The following is a 25111-nucleotide window of genomic DNA, read 5'->3' on the forward strand; positions in this document are numbered from 1 at the left end:
AGGGTGCTGAAGGTTTTGAGATATTTACAAATGTCCTGTATAAACGGAAATTCCTTGATATTTTCTTATAAATTGTGAAATATTGTGCTATAAAGTGAAGCGAGTGATTAAAAGCAATAATCCGTATTCTTGAATTCAACTAGGTTGAGCAAATTTGTCAAATCAGCCAACAATTAATGGCATCCAAAATGACTGTCACAATGGTATTGTAATATACTGAGATATTCCGCTATGTCTCAAACGGAACTTTAACACGTAATGGAAAGAAAATGATATTGACATCATACTGGAACGTACAAACACAAAGATAAGACTGAAAAATTTCTTTATGCACAATAATTGTTATAGAGTAATGCCTGTGGTAGCCAATAAGGGCTCCACAGACTGATGTGAAGTTAATCCTTTTTGGTTATAAGAGCAATATTAAATTATGGCCTGCTGGTATTTGGTGTTCAAATTTGTCTTGTATTCTTACGAGTCTCGCCGCGTACCCTCTTATGAAACTTGTAACATATTCTGATTACGTCACTAGAAATGGTTGCATCCATGACCACTATAGTATATATCAATATAAAGGTAGTTTCAAAAGCACTCTGCGTGATTATGATATTCGTAAGTACTGGACTATCAACTATTACCTTACATGTTGTTGTTTGCTTGTTTGTTTGTTTGTTTTACTGCGCGTTACCTGTGATTTTTCCATCCCCTCGTGTGTATGATATCGTCGCTTGGGCGACAAAACCCTGTGTATCTGAAATTTTAGTGAAAATGACATTTTTGAAAAAACAGATAATCAGTTGATGATGTCCTGTCCAAACCTTTGCTGTCTTCACCCAAAAAATGAAGCTACCATGGCATGTCAAAGGAAAGGTTCTCTCATTTGTTATAGTGCTTTGGCTGCCATGTTTGTTTGCTTTTTGTTTTTGTTTTTGTTTTTGTTTTTCTCTCCTGAACATGTGACATTTTGTAGATGCGAGGTTTGTCGCCCCATAGATATATGTATATATATATATACATATATATATATATATATATATATATATATATATATAATATTACATCATATTGAAGAAAAATTTGAAGCAGAACAATAAAAATGTCCAACTCTTGTCTTGGACAATGTCATCAAGATCACCGATATAAACCAATTAACCAATGTGAGTGTTCATTGATGAAACGATTAAAACTGTTCATGGATTAAAACAGGTACATTGTAATATTGGGAATCTCAGTAAACTTCTCTACATCACTATTACAATATGATCGAGATGGGTATGTCTTGTCCGCTGATTGTTAGTGTTCAAAACATATCCATGATATGTAGATGAAATAGTGTAATCTTTCAAATATTCAACCGCATCTGTAGTCTTGCAGGATTCATTCCTGGCACAGCTGTATCTTACAAACTCCAAGATATCCGGTGAAGCTGGTTTCACTGTACAGCAAGTTCAAACTGGGATGTACAATATGCATTCGTTTATCAGCAGAGTATGGTTGGGTTTAGATTTTGCCATTGAGTAAAACCTGAAATAGGGTAAAACCATCAAATGTTATCAATTTCTCACCATTCTGCCGAGCATTTTGGCGGCTATCTTGAATATTTCCAAACTCTCAATGATGCAAGGGTGGTTTCGTCCAGATTCGCATTCAGCACAGTGATCAAAATAGGGTGGAATCATCAATAAAATTGCTCTCAATTGCGAAATATTAAAATTGAAATACGTGGAAATTTCCGGTTTTGGCGGCCATTTTGAAATCGGAATAGAATAGAACCATCAATTGTTCTCAATTTTGAACCATTGAGAATGAAATACGTGAGAATTTCCGGTTTTGGCGGCCATTTTGACGGCCATCTTGAATATCTCAAAATCCTCAAGGATGCAGGAGTTGTATCATCCAGATTCGGATTCAGCACCCTCCAAACAGAGTAAAAACACCAATTGTTTTCAATTTCTCACCATTTAAAAGGAAATACGTGAGAATTTCCGGTTTTGGCGGCCATTTTGACGGCCATCTTGAATATCTCAATATCCTCGAGGATGCAGGAGTTGCATTATCCAGATTCGAATTCAGCACCATCCAAACAGGGTAAAACCATGAATTATTTTCAATTTCTCACCATTTAGAAGGAAATACATCGGGATTTCTGGTTTTAATTGGCAGTTATTTCGGCGGCCACTTTGGCGGCCATCTTGAATATCTCAAAACCCTCAAGGATGCAAGAGTTGCATCATCCAGATTCGGATTCAGCACCATCGAAATAGGGTAAAACCATCAATTGTTTTCAATTTCTCACGATTCAAAAGGAAATACATGGGAATTTCCAGTTTTGGTGCCCATTTTGGCGGCCATCTTGAATATCTCAAAATCCTCAAGGATGCAAGAGTTGCATCATCCAGATTCGGATTCAGCACCCTCGAAATAGGGTAAAACCATCAAGTGTTTTCAATTTTTCACCATTGAGAATGAAATACGTGAGAATTTCCGGTTTGGGCGGCCATTTTGGCGGCCATCTTGAATATCTCAAAACCCTCAAGGATGCAAGAGTTGCATCATCCAGATTCGGATTCAGCACCCTCGAAATAGGGTAATACCATCAAAAAACATTGGGTGGACGGTAAAACAAGGTTAGGCCCAAAAAGTGGCTTTGGCACCCAGACTATTTCGACCAAAATGATCTCTTCGATGCTCATGGGCTGCGACGACCACAGGTGACCGTTGTACAGAGGAGGCCGTGAGGTGATGTAGCATCGTCAGCATCTTGAGCTGTATTTCTTTTGACTTACTTTTAATAGCAAAATGATCGGAATACTTTCCCTATTTACTAGAACACAAGTTATTTTCACGTGACATCGTCCTAAAGATCTTTACTCAGTTATTCATATTCCACATATAAAATACAGAATATATAAAAAAAAATATCGTGACATTGTTTATATAATCACAAATGTGGAAGGGATTATACTAAGAAGCACTGCTTGTAAAATGTAGACCCCTACGGAATACAGACATTGAAGAAAAGGCAAAGTGTTATAACGAAAACACTATTTATTATGTACAAAGGCTCAACCAAAGAGGTTCACCGAACCCTGGAATGTTACATATCATCATCATTCATACAGCTCGTTTATTCATTTATAAGATAAAAACATACAAATATGCCATGCATACATACATAAATACAAAGCATACAATAATCAATGAAAATGTATAACATAATGGACATAACAAATTAACAGAATAACGCACACAGCCTTTGGTAATGTGAAATGAAAAAGAGAACTTGGAGGAAAGCCTTAGAAGCCTCGTGAGGAGGTATGGTTCTCTTGAACCTTCTAATGAGGTATTTTACTGGCATTTAACAAATCAGATTAATGAGGAAACATACAAAGAAAACACACACACACACACGAAATGCAAAGATATCTAAAACAAATAAGGGAGATCAACTTTTCATCAGTTTGAATTCAATAATTCAGTCATATCGACCTTTTGAGGGATTTTTGAACAATCTTAAGGTTTGACATGACTTAATGTTATTTGGTAATTAGTTCCAGACAACAGGAAAGCTAAATCTGACAGATCTTTGAGTAAAAGTGGAATTAACTTGAACAAATGAAAATTATGACTACTCCCGTTCTCATGATGGTGAATACTGCTGTATTGATATAAAATATTTTGCATTGTGTGCAATGGTAACAAGTTTTTGAAATGAAAGAAGCCGAGTATTGCAGTATGGTAGAAATATAAATCTTGAAATTGTGATATATTCAGTTGTTTAAACAGTGGCCCAGAATAAGAACGATAATGACTCCCTGTGCAAATACGTACAACCTTCTTTTTTCACTTCAAAATGGAATTTAGCTTATCTTTAACCTATTTAAACCTGAACATAATAGCGCAGGTTTATGTACGAAACGTTTACCAAGTGCATATGCCATTAGAATAACAATGAAACAGAAAATAACCATCTGAGTATACGAAATGAAAATACTTCTATAAAACATTGGTTAAGATATAGAGACATTATGATTACCATGAAATCGATTATTAATACTTATCAAGAAACATTTTTTTTTTTAGCTTACACTTCAAGCTATTATAGCTTTGAGCATGTTTCAATGAATGATCAAAGGACTTCCAAAGTTTAGGACCCGTCAACATAAAATTGATAAAGTTATTATGTTATGCAAGAGTTGCAATGATTCAAACATTGGTTTGTTTGTTTGCCGTTATAGTTGCCAAAAGTTGGCTTATAATGTCCTTGCCCACGAACAATTTGGAAAGCAGTTGGAGATGGTCTCATTGATTTGTATAATGTACGCCTACTGTGACTGATGTCACTTTTTTGGGGGGTTGGGGTGGGGGAGGGGGTCAATAACAGAGTTCTCACTGCTTTGCGATTTTTTTTTTTTTAGATGACTTGCATAAGTATTCTCAAGTCATGCATTCGTTTGTTTGTTTAACTGTCACTGAGCTGTTGTTGTTGTTGCATGCCTTCTCCTGATGGTGACACTTATACAATCTATTCTTCTTTGTTTGGCCAGTCAGTTTCCTGTTGGCCTAATAATATACCAAGTCACTAAAATAAGCAATGCAGCTGACGCCAATACCATCAAAAATAACAGTGCGCAGTCTCAGAATATCTGCGATCTAATTGGCTGATCACCATGAATATTTTTACCAACTAAATGGCAGCTTTTCATCTCGTTCGTCCACGTCATCGTCCTGCAAAATTTGTACCAGAATTATAATACTATAGTGCATGTATAGTAATGAAGTTAGCATGTTAGTGGCTGTCTGTCTGTTGTATATGCATCATTTTGTTTAATTTGTAGAATGTAACCCAGTTTCATATACATTTTATTCCATTGGAATAGTCGCGACCTTCCAAAGATTTAATCAAATCTAAGTTTCTTCCCCGAAATGTGGTTGAGAGATTGAAGTCAACGCCCTAATTCAATTTACGTTTCATTTATTTTGATGTCAACTTTACGCATCGCTTGATTCTTGTTACATTTCCCACTCTGATTCTTTTGACCGACATTAAATGACATTTATTTGTTACATCTGAAGTTCTGAGTTATCTTCACCACCAAATATTTGATAAAACATGATCGTGCTGGACTCGCTAATTGCACAATTTTGTTTTGCTATCCTGCACGTGTAATTTCTTCTTCTTCTTTTTTTTTTACAGCAGAGTTTGTGATTGTGTAAGAGGGGATGTGTGTGTGTGTGTGATAAAAAAAAAACAACTTCTACTACCAACAACCTACTTATTGATAGACACACAAAATATACATTATAGATTGTCATGAGGAAAAACATACAAGAGTTAGTTTAAGAAAAGAGCGCTTGATTATCAAAAGTGCTTACGAAATTGAATATTTACTGTTTCTTACTATAATGCTGCACATGCATATCAATGCATTGTTTTTATTCCGCTACACTTCATGCCATGTTACAGTTTATGTGAACATGTCGCTTACTATGTTTCATAATAGCTCCATCCTTGAAAATAGATTTGATTTTCGGTGTTAGGTAACTGTAAATTTTGATAGAGGTACATATCACTCGTCAAAACTGAAGAGAGATTGTGGCGGACGAATCGAAAAGAAAAAGACATGTGGACATTGGCCGCCGAAAGCTATAAAATGAACCGAAACAGCGGTGTAGTGTCAGTCAATATTATAACTCTTCACCGGCCTATTTGAGCATCCAGATTTTACGCTTAATCATAAGCCAAAACTTGTCCGAAACTAACTGCGTCACGTGTTGACCGAATTACATTATGTCGATGTCTGTGAGTACCAACGACGTGACCGATGTATATTCAATTCTCTCGCTATATCAAGAAAGTGTTTTCTCGAACCATACAGTGGGAGTTAGGGAAAATGATTTAACTGATGTCCGGTCAAGTTTAATCACCTTCACCAACCTCATTTTGACCTCTATCATTACAGTACTGATCATTGCAGCCAACGGTATGACTCTTGCTGCTTTCTGTGTCGAAAAACGACTACGGACTTACAACAATTACTTCGTCGTCAACCTGGCCATTCTCGACCTCATTATCGGTCTCCTTCTCCCTGTTGGCGTGGCTCATAGTTTTCTCGGTAGATATCCTTTCTCCAAACCTGTTTGTAGAGTCCTGGGTGGAATCAAGAACGGGATCACCAATGTCTCCAACGTGACGGTGGTCGTCATCTGCGTCGACCGGCATCGTGCAACCTTCGACCCCATCAACCACTTCATGTCTCGCAGCAAGCGAAAGGCCACTCTGTCGATCTCCCTCACGTGGCTGATATTTATGACCTTCTGGCTGTTGTACTACACGGCTTGGGAGTTCATCAACGACTTCGACAACGGCGACCACTGCATACATTGGGATGCTTACAACTCAAGGGCATTCATTTTCAGCATGATCTTGATTTTCTATCTGCCTTTCGTTCTCGTTGCCGTCTTGTATCTCCAAATTTTGAGGAAAATCGTAAATACGCTGGGTGGCAAGAGTGTGGGGAGAAAATTCGATGAGAAAAAAGCCGAAATCTCTGCAAATGACAGGACATCGGACGAATTCTTGGAAGAGGAAGTGACGTCAGCGGCCATGCCCCCTGTGGTCGTCGCCATCGAATCAACGAAAGGGAAGGAGGTAGAACATAACTCACCTGAGACTGCTACACGAAAAGATCGAGCCGCTGGGAATAAACCTGTCGTAAGTATATACTAAAAAAAAAAAGCAAAACCTCAGTGAATGAAAGCGAAACGAAATCGCGGCGGAACGAAATTTAAAACCTTTGAAATATTATGAGTGATGTCTAACGAACAAAAAAGTACATGTTTCCTTAACCGACAGAAAAAGAAACACGCTGTGGAGTTATCATAGTGATAGGTATGTAACATAAATTACATTGTAATGTTTTTTCATGTTTTGCTTATGTATGGAACGTATGACACATATAAATTTACACGAGTAACCATAATTTATACATCCCATGATTTTATTCGAGTTGAACAATGTTGAAACATTTTAGTTATTATGACCCCGGGTTATAACCTTTCATGAGAGAAATGTTAACCTTTCAAAACGTTTGTGGAAGGGGAATAAACTGTTCTGATGATTAACTATAACACAACCATTGTAAAATATGCAGTACCTGAGCTGATGTCGCAAGATCATCTTTCTCATACAATTTGCGTACGTTCTTTGTTACTGATATTGCTGTGACACGCAAGCATGTAAAACTGGGAATAGCACACCATTCCCACTGCTATCCTGTAAAGGTAAAACTCTTCACTGAGCTTTTGCATCGATCTGATTAATTATCTGTAATGGATGCCGGATGCGCCAAACTTGGTTAGCAGGTATAGGGAGGAAAGATCTTTGACATGCGCATTTACAGAAACTTGACAGTTCATCTTGCTCCGGTACATCCGAGTTTGAGATTGAATGAAGATGGTAGAAAAGTTGTATATTTGCAATGAAATTTATATCATGGTTTTAATTGTATTCTCGAGTGACAAAATGATGCTGATAAAAGAGATAAGAATGCTGATAATAATTAGTCACCACCATCATCGTCATCATCATGAGTATAATCACAATTATGACAGTGATGTTTAGTTATTTGCAAGGCGTGAAAAAAAAATGTTATGAATTTATATCATGGCAGCTGTCTAACATTATTCAATCCTTCCGCAAAGGAGGTGAGATAAGTACACTCAACCGTAATGGGTTTTAATCTTGATTCTTGGGTTACAATCTTTGTCCTGCTCGTGGTGGTGTCCTAGACTAAGCGCGAATCAATGACGGAATCGCGGAAGGCTACTCGGACTCTTCTCTTCATCATTCTCTCGTTCGTGGTCACTTGGTTGCCCATCAGCCTCATCGACCTCCTCTACACCATCGAGCCCCGCCTCATCGTGCCGGGTCTCTCCTATTCGGCATATATCTTTTTCGGCTGGATGCGATACGCCAACAGCCTTCTCAACCCCCTGGCCTACGCCGCTACCCAGCCACTCCTAAGGGCCACTATTTTGGACATCCTGCGTTGTGGTCGTTGCTGGAAGGTTGTCCCACCTTAAGAATTGGTGACTCATGTAGGGTTCTACATCAATTATTGCTTCTTCTTCTTCTTCTTCTTCTTTTTATTTGGCAACTATTTTACATTAATGTATTTATGTATGGTTTGTAGCAATAAACAAAGTCATTAATATAATACCCGAACTTTTACATGTTGGTTGTAAAAATAAAGTTTGTTGAAATATCTGTGCGTCACTGGTTCCAGTATAGTTTGGCACCCCAGTTCGAGCGATATTAGTTTCTGTAATAATTTGTCATTGGCTATAAAAGAAAAAAGAACCAACAACCGGATGCTAAATAACTTATTATCCAATATCTAATGTTTATAAACGAACCCTGATTTATTCCCTCTGATATTCTTGCTTTCTTTTTTTTTTGTGTGACTCTGTTACGTTCCTATCATATCTGTTCCTCTCAATTCATTCATAATAATAGTCGTTTTAGGAACTGTACATTGAAGGCTAGTAAGTGTTAGTATTCAACGATATTTTCCGATTTCCTCGTCTGAAAGTACTTGAAAAGAGTTTGTTTTTGCATTTTATCAGCAAACTTGCTTTGTTTCGTTGATGCTGAAATACGACTGAATGAAAGCTTAACTTGATTCTGACGTTTTCTCTGTTTGATACGCTTTCTCCCAGCTATTAGGAAGGCAACTCTTTGACTTATTCATTTCCACAATGGTGAGAATTTCGTGTTGGTCAATGTAGTTATATTTTAGTTGAATATTGCGATGACCATAATATGCAGATGCAGAAATTACGAAAATACATAAAGAATAAATTTAGACAAAAAGAATGATGTATTCTTCAGCAAGATACCAACAGGATAATAACATCCTGCTGGGTCAAATCAGGATTATGGTTTCATTTGAATCAATAAAGACTGTTGACTGTACATGGGTGTAATTTGAACTAAGTGAATTTTTGCGACTCGAGCAAAGTAGTTTGTAGGCTTCTAATTATGATTTGCCTATATTCCGCTTGTTTGTCGATAGATGTATTTGGTAGTTTATAAACAATGTACACAGATGAAATGTAGATGAAGACTAAGTGTTAGAACCAGTGTATTATAAATTGTCTGTTAAAATTCCTTACAAGCTTCAATGTATCAAGGTTATTATGGCTTTTCGCCAACTCCGTGAGAGTATAAGCTTGCAATCATACTGTCACTGTGCATCTTCTCAAGTCTTTGTATCAAAAATTTGATAAACGCAACAAGTTTGTTGTGAGATGTAATCAACTTGCATTTCTTCGTGGTGTGTAAAATGTTTAGTAAATAAAAAACAAACACTTTCGTCAACATCCTGCTATACACATTGTGACCGTCATTTTCGCGACTCGGTATACGGAGATGAGGTACGCAGTTATCAACGTTACCGCCTGTATGGTAAGAAGCAAGAGAGGGCGTAATCCCTACCAAAGTCCGCATTGCTCAGTCTCAACAGGGAGGTGAGAGTCATACCTCCCTGGTCTAAAGAACGCTTTAAAAAGTACTGCTGTGAAGGTGGCGGATTGCAAGAAAACTTTCAAAGTTGGTATTACCAATGAGGTGTGAACCTCCTTGGTATTACCAGAGCAGATGACTTTTTTACGAAAGGATGGCTTTCCTGGATGGAACGAAAGTCTCTGAGCATGTCATTGTAAAGGAAATTGTCTGCAGAGACAAAAGAGAAATTAATGTTCGGAGGATATCCTTATAGGAATATTTCAAGCAATTAAAAGTCTTTTTCTCTTCCAGTTCCTTGTACTGATTTGACTTCTCGACAACTTAAAGTCAAACTGTCCATGAATTAAAAATGCGACATGGGAATTATTATGAAGTGTATAGAGAGCACAAACGAGATAGAACCTCATGGCACTGACACATTTTCCTAAGTATAAACTGATTTACAATCATGGTCTGTTCAAGAACATAATTATTTTAGTTTCTTCGTCATGCTTCTCCTATTAAGAGAGAATTACATTCTGATTACAGGGTTGTGTTTACTTGCCGGGTAATCAGAGAAGGTCGCAACTCTGTCTGTTTGAGACATAGAGTCCTATACACTTGAAGTTGAGAAAAGAGCTGGTGAGTAGCTGACTGCTTGATTGAAAATATCGCGAACATGACAACATCAATACATCTCTTATTAAAAACAAACAGAGATTTTAGTAATAATGTTATGAAATCTAGCAGAGCGGTGTAGACGGCAAAACCTTGTAAACTAAAATGACCAACTATGACCTTACAACATCTTTCGCCGGCGAATTCTTAAATGGAAAAGATGAGTACAAAATTTTCCAAAACACTTTCAGCGAAGGAGTCGGAGTCCAACTTGAAGAGCAAGTCTTTGTCTGCCTGACAGCTGTCAAATTCAGACAGCTACGTTCAGTGGGTCTGGACTGGAGACTATTGGGAAAATTATGGGAAGGGGTCATTGCCTCCTGCTGACGAGAGAGAGAGAGAGAGGGGGGGGGGAGACAGAGAGATAAAGAGAAAGAGAGTGATAGACAGACAGACAGAATGGAATAGTCCCCTTTTGTTTTATCTTATGATGGTATAGATAAACGTGGATGGAGTGAACAACCATGGATCAAGATATAATGAATGGGTAGGTAAAGATGAAATGAAACAAAACAGTGCAGTTTTTCTTTAATGATGAAGTATGTTTCCTAGAATTATGGGATGACCTATAATCAAGACAAAAATTGCAATTTAATCATTAACCGTTGGTCACAAATCTGGGCAATCATTGAAGACGCCACTTGATCGTTTCAGATGGTGAATAACATGACGTTAGTAATCAAGTCGTGCGCAGTTGTATCTGTAATGAAGAAATTCATGCAGCGTGGGTATTGGATCATGTCTACGTCATGATAAATCACATTCTTGTCGTTGCCGTTCTGGGCTAAGAAATAATAGGGGTGGGAGGGGAGAGAAAGGAGATGTAAAGGGTATAGGCAATGTTAGAGAAATCCCTACGGTGCGATTGCATCGACTCTTCACCCCATGGCACCCGGGGCTCTACCGGCTCATCATCAGTCTGCGGGAGGGCTACTTCATACCAGACGGGTTGACATCTGCTTCGGGGAGGGTCATCACCGCAACCCGCTCGCGACTGCGTCACCTAGCAACGACTGTCAATGGAAATCAACAGCGCTTTCCATCGCGCAGGAGTAGAGTAGTTCGCTTCGTCGAACGGAACTACCTTGCCTTGTGCATGATCCGTGTTCTTTAAGTTATTCTTTCTTTTTATAGCGAAGAAGTTGGATATCAGAGGTATTACCCGTACGTAGGAAATCACCAAAGCTATCGCTTACGTACCATCCAAGTTGGCTACTTAGTCGTGCTGGAAGGCCGAAAGGTGCCCATTCAACTATCCGAAAAGCTGTGCAACTATTTACGGAGCAGAAAAAGAAGGGAGACAGAAAAGCAGTCGACCATACGATCAATGAATAGAGAAGTATGGTGCTTCAGGCAGCTCATTGTATGTTCGGATTTGTGCCCTTCTATAGTAACCGCCAAAACTGACAATCACTGCTAAAACCGGTGTTGGTACACAAAACTCGGGCGAGTTGACAAACGGTACGTGATCACATTCGACGTGCTCTCAGATATCATACTTCGCGAACTCATACCCGATCGGCAATTCACAGCACAACACTCAAGCAAAAGATATCCGTTGGCTTATTTAGTGAAACGACGTCGTTTGGATATATTAATTCAGGTCTAATTTCACTTAAATAATAGCAGAAGAATGGTTGGCTCTTAAATGTCGAAATACATGCGACTTGATCACTAGACGGTCCTATCTAATGTTTCTTCGATGAAGTCATCAAGCACCCCCTACAGTGTTTATGTTAATGTGGGTTGGAAACGCAACATTTACACTGGCAGTCTACGCGACGGACCTCTCTTATGGATGGTATGAAGGTAAGCTTCGACTTTCGACTTGAACTCTATTAGACTGTAATCCATTTTGTAAGTGGTTTTTATTACTCGTGTGTTGGTCTACATGCGGCCCAGTCAACGCCCAGTTTTTGCAACCTGTATGTATACGTTCACTAAAGTACTATGCCAACGGTTTGTTGAAGTGTGTACGGTGTTATATTCACAAGCATTCATTCAAAACGCTGACAATATTCAATCGTGACAAACTCTTTCACTCAAGTATCTGTTTTGTTTAATTTTGGGGGACAGAAATCAAAATTTCCTTTGCTTCCTCGACTTCTCCTTTTCTTCTTCTTGCATTCTTATTTCTCTTTTCATCTGCTATTCGTCGGCCTCATGCCAAAAGGGCCCTAACAGTGTACAAAGTCTATGGTGTTAAGGCCCTTCTGGCATGAGGCCGACGAATTTTTCTTTGTCCCCTGACATGCTCCTTTTCACTTTTCCATTTTTTTTTTACTCTCCTCATACCTTTGGTTATTACCGAACAATAAATCAAATTAGATTACAATATTTTGACGCAGATATTCCTTAATTCACTTTAGCATAATCATCGTGTACTCGCATCTTCGACGCACAAACAAAACAGATATACAAAGTAATATCATGGCTGTGTAAGTCTTGTCAGTTTTGTTTGCGGATCTTCACAGCCATTCCTTCCCCGTCCTCCTCTTTCCCTGTATAGGCCTACTTGTAGCAGTAAGTCCCGAGTGGTAAATACGTAATCACTCTTTTAAATATCTAACACCAAACCACAACGCACATTTTGATCTTGTTCACACTTGAGAATGGCTGACTGCCGTGGAATAATCACAGGCCTTCGGGTCTTGACAGTCCTACATTTCTATAAGATATCAGAACAAGCGGACACCCCAAACGTGAAAGAGGGACAAGGGGTTTGAAAATGGCAACAAAAGCAAGAGTCCTCAAAAAACCTCACCTCTGCGTTCACGTTGATGTGCAGGCGATATTTATTATAATATAAGACAAGTCGTTTTATTGACAACATTATGTTGCAATATTGATCACTCCCGAAGAATCTTCAGGAGTGAAGGAGACAAATTAAGAAGAGAAGACGAAGAAGAAGAAGAAGGAAAAGAAGGAGGAGAGGAGGAGAAGAAGAAGAATAGTCTCCTATGTAATGACAATTATGCTATGTTCACGCTGTTGTTGATTTTCATGAAAGACTTTATCGTCACAGATCGCGAATCATATACATTTTTTTTTCCATTTCGATTTTTAATTTCCTTCAACGATCAGAATACGATAAGTGCACGTTGTAAACAATATCTAATTGTATATTTCACCATAAATGACACTCACAGCAACAGTCTGGAAATATTCATAGGCAGTATATAGTCCCTCCAATATTAGAGTATGTACACCCCCATCCGATAGAAGCACAAAGACCCCCGCAGGGTGAGTGGTTGCAACCAACATGAACTTGAATGTCACAGGGGTATATTCATCTCTTTTTGTTTATCGCAACGATTGTATTACAGCAACTTCGTGTGTTCAGCTTATATGGCTGATCAAAGGTGATCATAAATGCGTGAGACGTGTTGCCTTATGCAAATACATGTATACAAAAATATGTTTGCACACAGCGATCAGTAGGGGGGAAACACAGTCATGCTATCATGAATTTTGACGTACACCGCATATTGTACAGTGTAAACACAAACCTGCGACGCATGGTTACGAATTTCAGCGTCGCGAGTGGAGGTCGGGTAACATGAAATTTGTCAGCTGCGGACCTGGATTATGGACATGTTGATTGTATCTATACGTGAATTCAGTGAATGCATGCAGAAATAGTAGGTTCAGCAATCCGTGTAAAAGTTATAAAATTACAAAGTTTTGGTTACAGGTCCATGTGCCGTCATCACGCGGTAAGAATTTGTGGTGTTGCAGTAGTTGAAATCAATATCTAGCTTAATGATATAAAGAAAACTCTTTGCGTATATACACATAAAGAAAACTCCTCAAAGTTTATTTTTGAAGTAAAAAGTACACACCCTCAACTTATAACTGACATACTGTAGTTATGTTGATGATAGCATATATCATTCCCTCTGTCTTCTGAAGCAGGGAAGGCAAGTGCTCTTACAAACGTGTAGCAAACTATATAGAACACCGTGCAACATTATAGTGACTAGTCGACCACCCTGGTCGAACAAAAGTTGATAATCATAATATAAAAGGTTTGGACAGAAACAATCATGGGATGTCAAGATAGTGCAACGACACTAACAAGATACAACAAGAATTTTGAAAGAAGAAAATTTTGGTGTAAAGTGAACAGAATTTTCCTCGACTTACATTCATTCAGAGTAACACTATTCCCTCGGGGACCTACACATTTCACATGTCCTGTGGTATTTAACCGTTAACAGAATTCTTTCAACTTTTCTTCTTTCATTGTCTCTTTTTATTCGTATGATTGAAAAGAGAAATGATGTTTGGAAATAGATTTGATGAAAACTATCGTTTTCAGATGGTACTATAGGCCTACATTTGTATATAGTTGACATCACAATCACAGTGTTCAATGTATCATGAAAGCTTTGGTGGAGTATAGCGGTTTGAGATATCTTACCTGCTTATAATCGTAGGTCGATTATGACAATGTTTCTCTTGTATCATTCATATTTCCCCCTCATGTGTTCACTTTCTCTTTCTTTTTGAAATTAAATTCAGTGGTCTTTCCTGTCTTGATGGTATACGCAATATGATCGCAGATACGAAAAAATAGGTGTGAAGTTATTTTTCTTATACATTACAAATTGCTTGCTCTAATAAATATAGATAAACAAATAAATATGATAATGAGCATGTAAAAAAAAAACACAACAACAACAACACCCAAACATATGGGTATACGATTTCTGGCCAGAAGCCATTTGATCCATTTTAACTTGTTTTTCTGTCATTTTGAAATGTATGACGACAAGGAGCCTGTAATGGATCCTCACTGTAGATAAGATCGCTATTAATTCGCGAAGTCTTTCCGCCAAAAATCAATACTCCAGTTATTCACATCTATTTTTAACTCATTTTTCCAGAGAAAATTTTGCTGAGCGATCGGAAAGCCAGCAATGCAGGATCGCAGACAAAGACATGATGCAAAAGAGAAATACTTAAAGAAAAATATCTGTCGAAGAATACCAATGGCGGCTTATCAGACAGGTTTTTTTTTTTTTTTTTTCCATAATCTTTTATTGATTCCATATTCAATACAATTTCATGATAAATCGAATCATATATATTACAAAATTCACGATTTAACAAAACACAATTATAATGAAATCAAAACCAAGCTGTACTTTCAGCAGGAACAGTGCATTAGCAAAGGAAATACAATTCACCGAGAAAAAAACAAAAACAACATACACTGCTTACTTGCTTTCATTAAAATCAAATGGATCTGTCCTTTTAACATGACAGCGCATTCAAAAAAAAATATATATATATATATATTTATATTAAATGGAGCTGTACTTTCAGCGTAACGGTGCTTCATACAAAGAAATATTTAACACATCAATATGCACCCAAATAAAATCGATATACAACCAAATGGAATCGATATTCCCATTAATCACCCCCCTCCCCCTCCCCCCTCCCTCTCCCCTCTACCCTTCCCCTCCCTTCCCCCCTTCCCCGTGGACATCTGGCTCCGGGTCCTTCCATACTTATTTTCAAATTTTCCCATTTACTAAAATGAATGGTTAAAGTTCCCTTCATTGATGCTAATTTCTTTTCCTCAAATCTATCCTCTAAAATATTATTTTTTATTTCACGATATGTAGGCGGCTTTCCATATTCTCTACTTTTAAAAATCAAGTATTTAACCAAAATTAAAATGTGATTTAACAACTGATGTTTTCCCCTATTATCCTCCTTCCACCCAAACAAAATTTCTTCCCAAGTACAATTTTTAAATTCAACATTCTCTATCATTTCTTCACATGATTCCCAGAGTAATTTCACATGCTCACAAATATAAAATAAGTGTTTGTATGTTTCTTCTTCTTTTTCACAAAAAGAGCATAAATTACTTGCAGTAAAACCAAACCTGTAAAGATGGTGATTTGTATAAACAATACCATGCATCAGTTTAAACTGAAACTCTCTTAATCGGCTATTTAATGTACATTGTCTTGGCCTTAAAAATATATTTTGTATCTCCTTGACAGAAAACCCATAATTTTGATTAATTCTATCAAAAATCAATACTGCACTTTCTTTTTCCTTAAGAAATTGCAAATACATTTGTTTTGATCTTAAATTGCTAATGGCGATTGTTTTCCCTCCTATAATAAAATCAGTTTCCAAAATATCTTTTTCTTTTTCTTTCATATTTCTCCTCCAACCCATCGGTATATTTTCATAAATACATCTTAACAAAAAAATATCTTTAACTCCTAAACCTAAATCTCTAAAATATCTATCACATTTCAATTCACCATTATTTCCTAAAATATGTTTTAATCTATAAACTCCATTTTTATACATACTTTCATCATATATACAACTTCTATTCAATCGTATATATTTATTATTAAATATTATAACATTACCACTATACAAACTACTACTAACATTACTTCTCATTTGTTTCGTTTGTACCCACACTTCTAATAAATCCCTATAAAATAATGGAGCTCTCACTTTCAACAGCGCTGGTAAATAATCACACAAAAATATAAATTCTCCTCCTATATCTCTCGTAACAAAATTAAAATATTGCTTCCATTTCATATTTTCATCTTTATTAAGAAGTTTCTTAACCCACATAATTCGCTGTGCTTTAACTAAATCAACAAAATTCATCATTTTTAACCCACCTTGTCTATAATCTAAAAACAATATATCTTTTTTAATTTTATCTCTTTTTCCTTTCCATATAAAATCAAAAACCAATTTGTCTAAAGAATCAAAAACCCACCTAGGAACTGGAGTGAGAGAAGCTCGATATATAACTTTTGAATAAATATGTACTTTGAGTAATTGAATCTTTCCCATCAAAGTTAAATCTCTTTGTTTCCAGAAATTCAAAAGAACTTTTATCTTACTCAAAATCTCTTTATAATTCATATTTTCCTTCGTTCCTTCGTCTAAAGAAAAGAAAACCCCAAGTATCTTCACAAAATCAACTGTTTCTCCAAAATTAGTATCTAATTTCAAATACTGATATAATCCCAATCTTAATACTTTAGTCTTATCCATATTTACCTTTAATCCCGACATTTTTTCAAATTCTTCAAACACCATCTTTAACCTATAAATTGATTTCTCATTACGTATAAAAATAGTCATATCATCTGCATATAAAACTAATTTAATTTCCTCCTCTCCAAACTTTATTCCTTGTACAGAATTATCCCTTCGTAATCTATGCGCCATTATTTCCATGCATAAAATAAATAAATAAGGAGACAGTGGGTCACCCTGTCGAACACCTCTCTCCACTTTAAAATAACCGGTAGAAACCCCCTCATTCAAAACACAACTCAAAGCATTTGTATACAAAACTTGTACCCACTTTTGAAATGACGGGCCAAATCCAAAAGACCGCAAAACCTCCTGAAGAAATTGATGAGAAATAGAATCAAAAGCCTTTTCAAAATCTATAGCCAATAAAAACCCTGGTAAATTATAATGAGATGTATGAAATATCATATCATCTATGATTCGAATGGCTTCCCCAATATTTCTTCCCTCAATATAACCTACTTGATCTCCCAAAATAACTTCATTCAAAACTTCCTTTATCCGTTTAGCTAAAATCTTTGTTAAAATCTTATAATCTACATTAAGAAGAGATATCGGTCTATAATTCTTCAATAAAAAAGGATCTTTCCCATCCTTAGCAATTAACTTAATTACTGCTTGCTTCTGTGAAGATGACATTTCCCCTAATTTGTATGCCTCATTTAAGGCTTCTCTTACTACTCCTCCAATCTCCGGCCAAAATATATTATAAAATTCAGTTGTCAGACCATCGTTCCCCGGTGATTTATTTAATTTTAATTCTTTTAATATCTCTATACACTCTTCATTGCTTATTAGACCTTCACAATATTCTCGAGATTCCTCCTTTAATTTTGGTAAATCTTGAAAAAAAAGTGCATTCCAATCTTCTATATTCTTTGTATCTAATGTACTATACAATGTACTATAAAAATTCCGGATTTCTTGCACTATAATTTTTTCATCACTACAAATAACACCCTCCGATATCTTCAATTTCTTAATAATACTTCTCTTTTTATTCCTTTGCATTAACTGATTAAAATATCGTGAATCCCTTTCTCCACTTTCATACCACGAGGCTCGTGATCGAATCTTTATACCTTCATTTACATAATCATATGATTCTCTTAATTCCTTTTTTGTATTTTCCAGTCTTTCCAAAATCTCTTCACTCATATCATTCACAAGCTTCTGTTCTAAATCCCGTACTTCTTTTTCCAATCGCTTTCTTAACATTCTCTTTTCTTTTGCCAAACTTTTAGAAAATTTTTGTGTAAAACTACGAATCTTCATCTTCATAAAATCCCATAACAACCTTTTATCTTGTATTTCCCTACTTAATTCATTTTTTAATTTAATAATTTCCTTTTTCATCTCTAATACATATACCTGATTTTCACAAAGACTATTATTAAATTTCCAATATGATCCTCTTCTTGTTTCCCATCTATTTCCTGTTTTATTATATAAATGCAAAAATATTGCATGATGATCCGGAGCAACAGATGGAATTATTTCACATGTTATACTTACTTCATCCAAACTTTCAGATATTATCCAATAATCCAATCTACTTTGCATAAAAGGATTTTTTTGAGTATAAGTAAATTGCCTTTTCAAAGGATGCCTAATTCTCCAAATATCCAAATAATTATTTTCTGACATAAATTCCTCAACTACTTGATTAATTCTTTTTGGAGTCCTATCCACAGAATAACCAAAATAATCTAATTCAATATCCCTAATCATATTAAAATCACCGCCTACTATCACCGGATACCCTTTCTTATTAATTTTAGCAAGAGTTTTACAAACCTCTTTCCAAAATATCAATTGATCACTTTCATGATTTCTTGTGGGAAAATAAACATTACCTAATACCAATCTGGTACCTTGTATCTTACAATCTATAAATATATATCTACCTTCATTGTCTCGAAAAACCTGAAACACATCAATATCAACCTTTGGGGAGATTAACACAAGCACCCCTCTACTGTGATTAGAACCATGACTAAAATAACAGGGACCTTCCCACATCGAACTCCATCTGTCCTCTATGTCTCTGGTACTAAATGTTTCCTGTAAAAAAACAATATCTGCACCTTTATCTTTGCACCACAAAAAAATTCTATCTCTTTTCCCCCTGTCTCTAATTCCCTTTACATTAAGTGAATACATTTTGCAATCTATAGAATCTTTTCCAGATTCATCTGTATTACTCATTATCAAAAATATCTGAAATATGTCTCAAAAACAAACCTAACCTCAGAAAAGTACGAAGTTGCCCGGAACCAGATGCCCACCTCTTAAAACCCCCAGTAACAATAATCCAGAACATCTTTTCTTGACCCCACAGCCCTCTCCCCCACCTACCAAGCAATCAGTATTCAAAACTCAAGCATTGTACATATAACACATGAAATCTTAAACAAAATGACTCTTTGCAACCAACATTGCCTTCAAGACGAGTTTAACATGTTCAAATAAAACATCGATCTTCATTTGCATGTAAAAGCTCCCTAAGGCCTTCACCAATTCCTTCGCGCTAAAATTGATAATGTATATTGCACCATAATGACTGACAAACTAATAACCCTCACTCACAAACGAAGAGAGAACGAGAAACAACACACACACTTGTCTGTTCTCATTGTGACATCATCTTATGCAAAATATAAGCTGGTACATTCCTTCCCCGTAGAACGCCGCAAAGCGACTGAAACGGAGAAGAGATAAGAAAAAATGGCATTCCTAACCCCAACACTCCTCGGAAAACACCCCCGACCAGCCCTGTGAATACTCAGACGAGTGTCCGCGGGCCTTCTGTGCCGCGCTCCCCAATCTCCCATGCACGCCATACCTGAAACTCGGAAAAAATGCCGCCTTTAGTCAATACAGATAAAACACATTCCTAAATCAAAATACATCAAAATCAGACACTTGTTTCTATTTTTATCTTAAAACAAGTCCTACATTTACAGAGCAAATACAAAAAAAGAAAAAGAAATCTTATCATAACTTTTGTATTTAAATGCATGAGAGACCGTGGGGGCGCGACCCACCAACCCGCCCATCTAAACACCAAACATGGCCGGCCTATAGAAGTATCCCCCGAAAACCGTGAAGCCTCCGAACCCCACAATCCTTCCACCCTCTTTTAACAACCTCAGCATCAGGTAGATGTTGGTACAGCTGTACTACCAGTGTACAGGATGTTTCCCAACCAGCTTTCATAAGCAACGATTTATATATCAACTTCCTGTTCCTTATATTTTTTTTTTCCATCTTTATCATTCCACAAACACCCCGTATCTGCTTTCGGCTGTAATGCTTTGGAAAAATGAATAAAAAAGCTTCATAGTCACCGAATACCAAAATGCAAAATACTTCGCAAAAAAAAAAAAAAAAGGACTAAGTCTTTTCCTTCTGGCACACAAACATCCAAAACATCCAAATACCGTATTATTCAATAATCAAAGTACAGTTTGGCCCCCACTTTAAATCCCTGTGCACATCTTTATTGTCTTTTAAGACGAAGAGCGAGAGGGGAAAAAAAAAAACGACGACAAAAAAAAAAAAAAAAAAAAAAAAAAAAAATGTCGTCCTGTGGACCGAAGCACTCAAAACTTCAGCCTTAAGCACTGTGCCACTCCCTATATCCTATACATATTGTCTGTAACAAAGCTTGTGGCGCTCAAGCAGAATTTGACATAATGTATTCAAAGAAACATACACAGGCTGCGTGGAAAAGCTCCTCACAGAACTTCACCAATTCCATCACCCTAAATTTGACATTCTTGCGTCTTGTAACTTGTAAACATCAGTTCAAACATATTCAGAGAAACATCTCATTGTCTATTGGGCTGGTTGCATGAAAAAGCTCCTCATTATCTATTAGGTTGGTTGCATGAAGAAGCTTCTCATAGTACTTCACCAATTTCGTCACACTAAACTTGACATTCTTGTATCTTGTAAACCTATTCAACGAAAACATCTCATTATCTAATTTGCTGGTTGCATAAAGAAGCTCCTTACAGACCTTCACCCATTCCCTCACCACAAACTTGACATTCTTGTGTCTCATTAATTCAATTTGAGAAACAGTTGGGGTGTGTGTGTCCCACCAACCCGCCCATCTGAACACCAAAACATGGCCGGTCTATAAGTGTCCCCCGAAAACCGTGAAACCTCTGAACCCCACAATCCTTTCACCCTCTACTCGGCCCCCCCCCCCCTCTCTCTCCACTCCACAGGGAACTTCCTCTCTCTCTCTCTCATATTAATGGATTTGCAAAACTCTGGAGAGGACCTCCTTTTCAAGGACAAATCACTGTGTACTTACTATAAAGAATATATGTAAAATATGCGTAAAAAATCACCGAATAACCATATTTCGGCCATTACAAAGGATGTAAGCATCCTGTTTAGCATGTACATATCAACCTGGTCACAGCAACATACTTTATCAGAATCTTTCCTATCCTTATTCTATAATTAATGATGGTTCCTTTTTTTTCCTTCTTTTTACCTGTGTCTCTCCATACGCATCTCATGACATACAATCGACGTGTGATACTTCCCTTCAAAGTGTGATACTTCCCCTTCAGCACATGTGCCTCTTCCTATCCACGATACATACTACATACACATTAAATACAAATACCACGCAATAGCCATTCCCCATGGGGGGGGGGGGGGTAACTTCAACCTTAGAGGGAAAATAAATTTTTCCTTCTGACTCTTCCATAACAAACTTTCAAAAGAGGTCATGGTATAAACAGTATAGACAAAAAAAAGGTGCCATTTAGAATCGATTATCCGAACACTAATACATCAGAACACTAATACATCCGAACACTAATACATGGAATAGTGTACACAAATCATCAACTATTTCAGTTTAAGTTCGTAAATGATAATTTATGTTCTTTTTGTCAGAATGAGGAAGAGACGTATAAACATATATTTTATACATGTGATTTTGCTAGGAAAGTTTGGGGAAAATGTAGTACTTTCTTTGAATATGTTGATTTGCAACAGTTGAGTTGGGAAGAGATCTTTTTTGGTATAGAGCTACCAGATAAAGGAAAAGCTCAGTTAGTTAACCATGTTATAATTTTGGTGAAGAAATTGATTTTTTTAGGAAGGAAAAATAAGACACCCCAACGGAATATTTCATTAAAAGGTCTATAGAGCAGGATAGGTTAGAAGAAGAAAAATTAGCAGTTATACGTAATACGTTGTCAATACATTTACAAAAGTGGGAAAACTGGAAAAAGAATTGAGAATTTGCTTTACGTTTATTTAACAGAGTATGGTCTGCCGCACATCCACCAGGAAATGCCTTTTCCACGCACTCGTATTAAGTGTTATAATGTAAGTCAGGACACACAGGTTTCAGTTGCTTTAGAGGTTTTGTTGTGATGGGGGTTCTGGAAGGGGGAGGGGGGATGGGGTGGGGTAGTAAGAGGGAGAATGGACGGGGGTATTGAGTAGGGGGTGGCGAGGGGGTTGTTTTTGTTTGTTTTTTTAACAAAAAACTTCAATCAATGGATATTGATATTTTAGGTTGGATTGTATGGAAGCTGAAAAGAAATATTTATGGGGTAAGTGATTCAGTTAATAGAATTTATTATGTAATGAAAGAAAAAAAATTGTTAAGAGATTGAGGAATTAGTAATGTAAAACTAGAAAAGAAGAGATGTTTATATGGATTGTATATATTGATTGTGAAAAAAATGTACCAGAGTGTATCAAAACATGTTCAACCGATGTAAAGTTTTGGTATCAGTGTTGCATCCAATGTTGAAAAGGACTATAAAATTGGTCCGGAGATTTTTGTATCAATTTATTGTATATTATGTTTCCATTGATGAAGAATAAAATATTCTTTAAAACAAAAAACTAAAGCTCTGCGGCAAGCCGGTACATGTAGTACAATTCTATGGAATACCCATCACATAGATACCGTTCTTTCAGCCGCGATGGAACTTTGTCGAGTGAGCTCCATTTTCGTCCGATTATTCATACATAACGAGTTGTGTTCAGTCTTGTCGATCTTTACGCATAGTCACACTCACTTTTTTTTTTTGTTTTCAGTGATCTTTTTATTAATTCCATTTCCTTTGAAAATATAACAGTTCAAAAAAAAAATACATACATTCTACATAACATCTGTCATAAATGTTCCTATACATGTATGAGACTTAATCCATAATCTATAAGACAAGTATGAAATGAAATAAATGAAATGAAATAAATGAAATGAAATGAAAAGAATAATAACACACACACACACACACACACGCACACGCACACGCACACACACACACACACACACATACACGCACACACACATCAATTCATCCACAGTAAATAGAAAAAGAAAGCAGTATAGAAACATTCACGATTCAACTGGATGATTCCTGAGAGATAGGTTTTATTTGAAAAAAAAAAACTTAAAGGGAATGGATATTCATCAGTTCAGATTAAGCCGTTAATTTCATGTTATAATACTTATTGACGACGTCGTCATTATACAGCTTTATGACAGGTACAGAAGGAAGAGACAAAATGTGTATATGTGTGCTATTTCATGCGTTTTTCAATAATTGTTTTACAGCGTTGATAGGAGCAGTCATAATTATGAATGAACTTTATCAATGAAAGTCTAAAATGATTGAAGTTTAAATGAAATGACAGCATGCCCAAGAACCTGGAAAATCAAATTTGGAGGTTAGATATCAAACATACATTTACCTGAATCCCCTGTAATTCTCGTTTCTGTCGGGCCTATTCATCCAGTAGTAATTGATTGCCCTTGGTTAGCTATATTGATTGCATAGGATGATGTTACGCGGCCCAGATTAAAGAGAGCAAAGTGCAACATGACTGTCGTGAAAGTCGCCACTCTTCTTCCAAACATTCCTGTGGTTGCCATAGAGGGTGCTATGTAACCATGAATCCGTGTTTAAATCGATTCCTATTAGATTTCAGCAATAGAAACTGAAAAAAAAAAAATCGATTGACCAGCAATTATAGTATACCAGAACCGCTACCATCAAAGATTGAGCGTAGTGAGATGAGAGCAACAGTGGAGTTTATGTGATAAATATTTGTTGTGTTCTACTAATTTCCGCTATATAATGTCTGTAGAAGACGTGCTAGTTATTACGACATTGTTATACTAAGATTTTCGAAAAGGGCGTTTCTTACAGAAAATCATTGAAATTACCAACGAACTTGCTCTTTACATTGCGTGGTTGTACTTGGGAAGTAGTGAGGCACAGCTCTATGTTGAGGGTTCGAAGACATCTTAGTGCCCGTTCTAGCGTGTGCTACATTGTTAGCTGACAGTGGTGATAACCTATCGCTAGTCACAATGGTAGCTAGCTAACCACTCTGCACTAATTTGTCTTCATAAAATTCATATGCACCTGCCCCATCGGAGAGCTCCATCACCCATAACAATGCCCCAGCTGACGTAGACCGGTATTACATCGATCTGTAACTGTAATCGAACTGACGACAGGCTGCGAAATGCACCTCTGCATGCTTCATTATCATGTGAGTGACGTAGGTCGGTGAACACTCAAGATGATACCCTCTTTCAGTGTGCGCCACCCCGAGACTCTGCATCAAGTTAACCCATCTGAAACTGTGTCAGTGAGATAAATCTTGTGCAACAGGCCCGGAGAATTTAATCAAAATAAGTGGCGGCAATCGGGTGTGTGTGTGTTTGGGTGTGCATTGTGAATGTATTAAGTGTCGCAATTGCCGCCAACATTTAGGTCCTTTAATGGAAATTCACTATGATCACCTCCCAATGCTTAATAATGT

The 25111-nt window shown here is 36.8% G+C and overlaps 1 protein-coding gene across 1 annotated transcript; it reads left to right on the top strand.

Annotated features, from left to right (window-relative positions):
* The first annotated feature begins 1268 nt into the window (after positions 1-1268).
* On the top strand, positions 1269-8085 carry LOC140245851 (muscarinic acetylcholine receptor M1-like). The gene is made up of 3 exons (XM_072325346.1): positions 1269-1272; positions 5964-6715; positions 7792-8085. Exons 1-3 carry the CDS (start codon positions 1269-1271, stop codon positions 8083-8085), a joined length of 1050 nt encoding a protein of 349 aa, XP_072181447.1.
* Positions 8086-25111: the final 17026 nt, after the last annotated feature.

Source organism: Diadema setosum, chromosome 2, assembly GCF_964275005.1.
Source record: "Diadema setosum chromosome 2, eeDiaSeto1, whole genome shotgun sequence".
Taxonomy (NCBI): domain Eukaryota; kingdom Metazoa; phylum Echinodermata; class Echinoidea; order Diadematoida; family Diadematidae; genus Diadema; species Diadema setosum.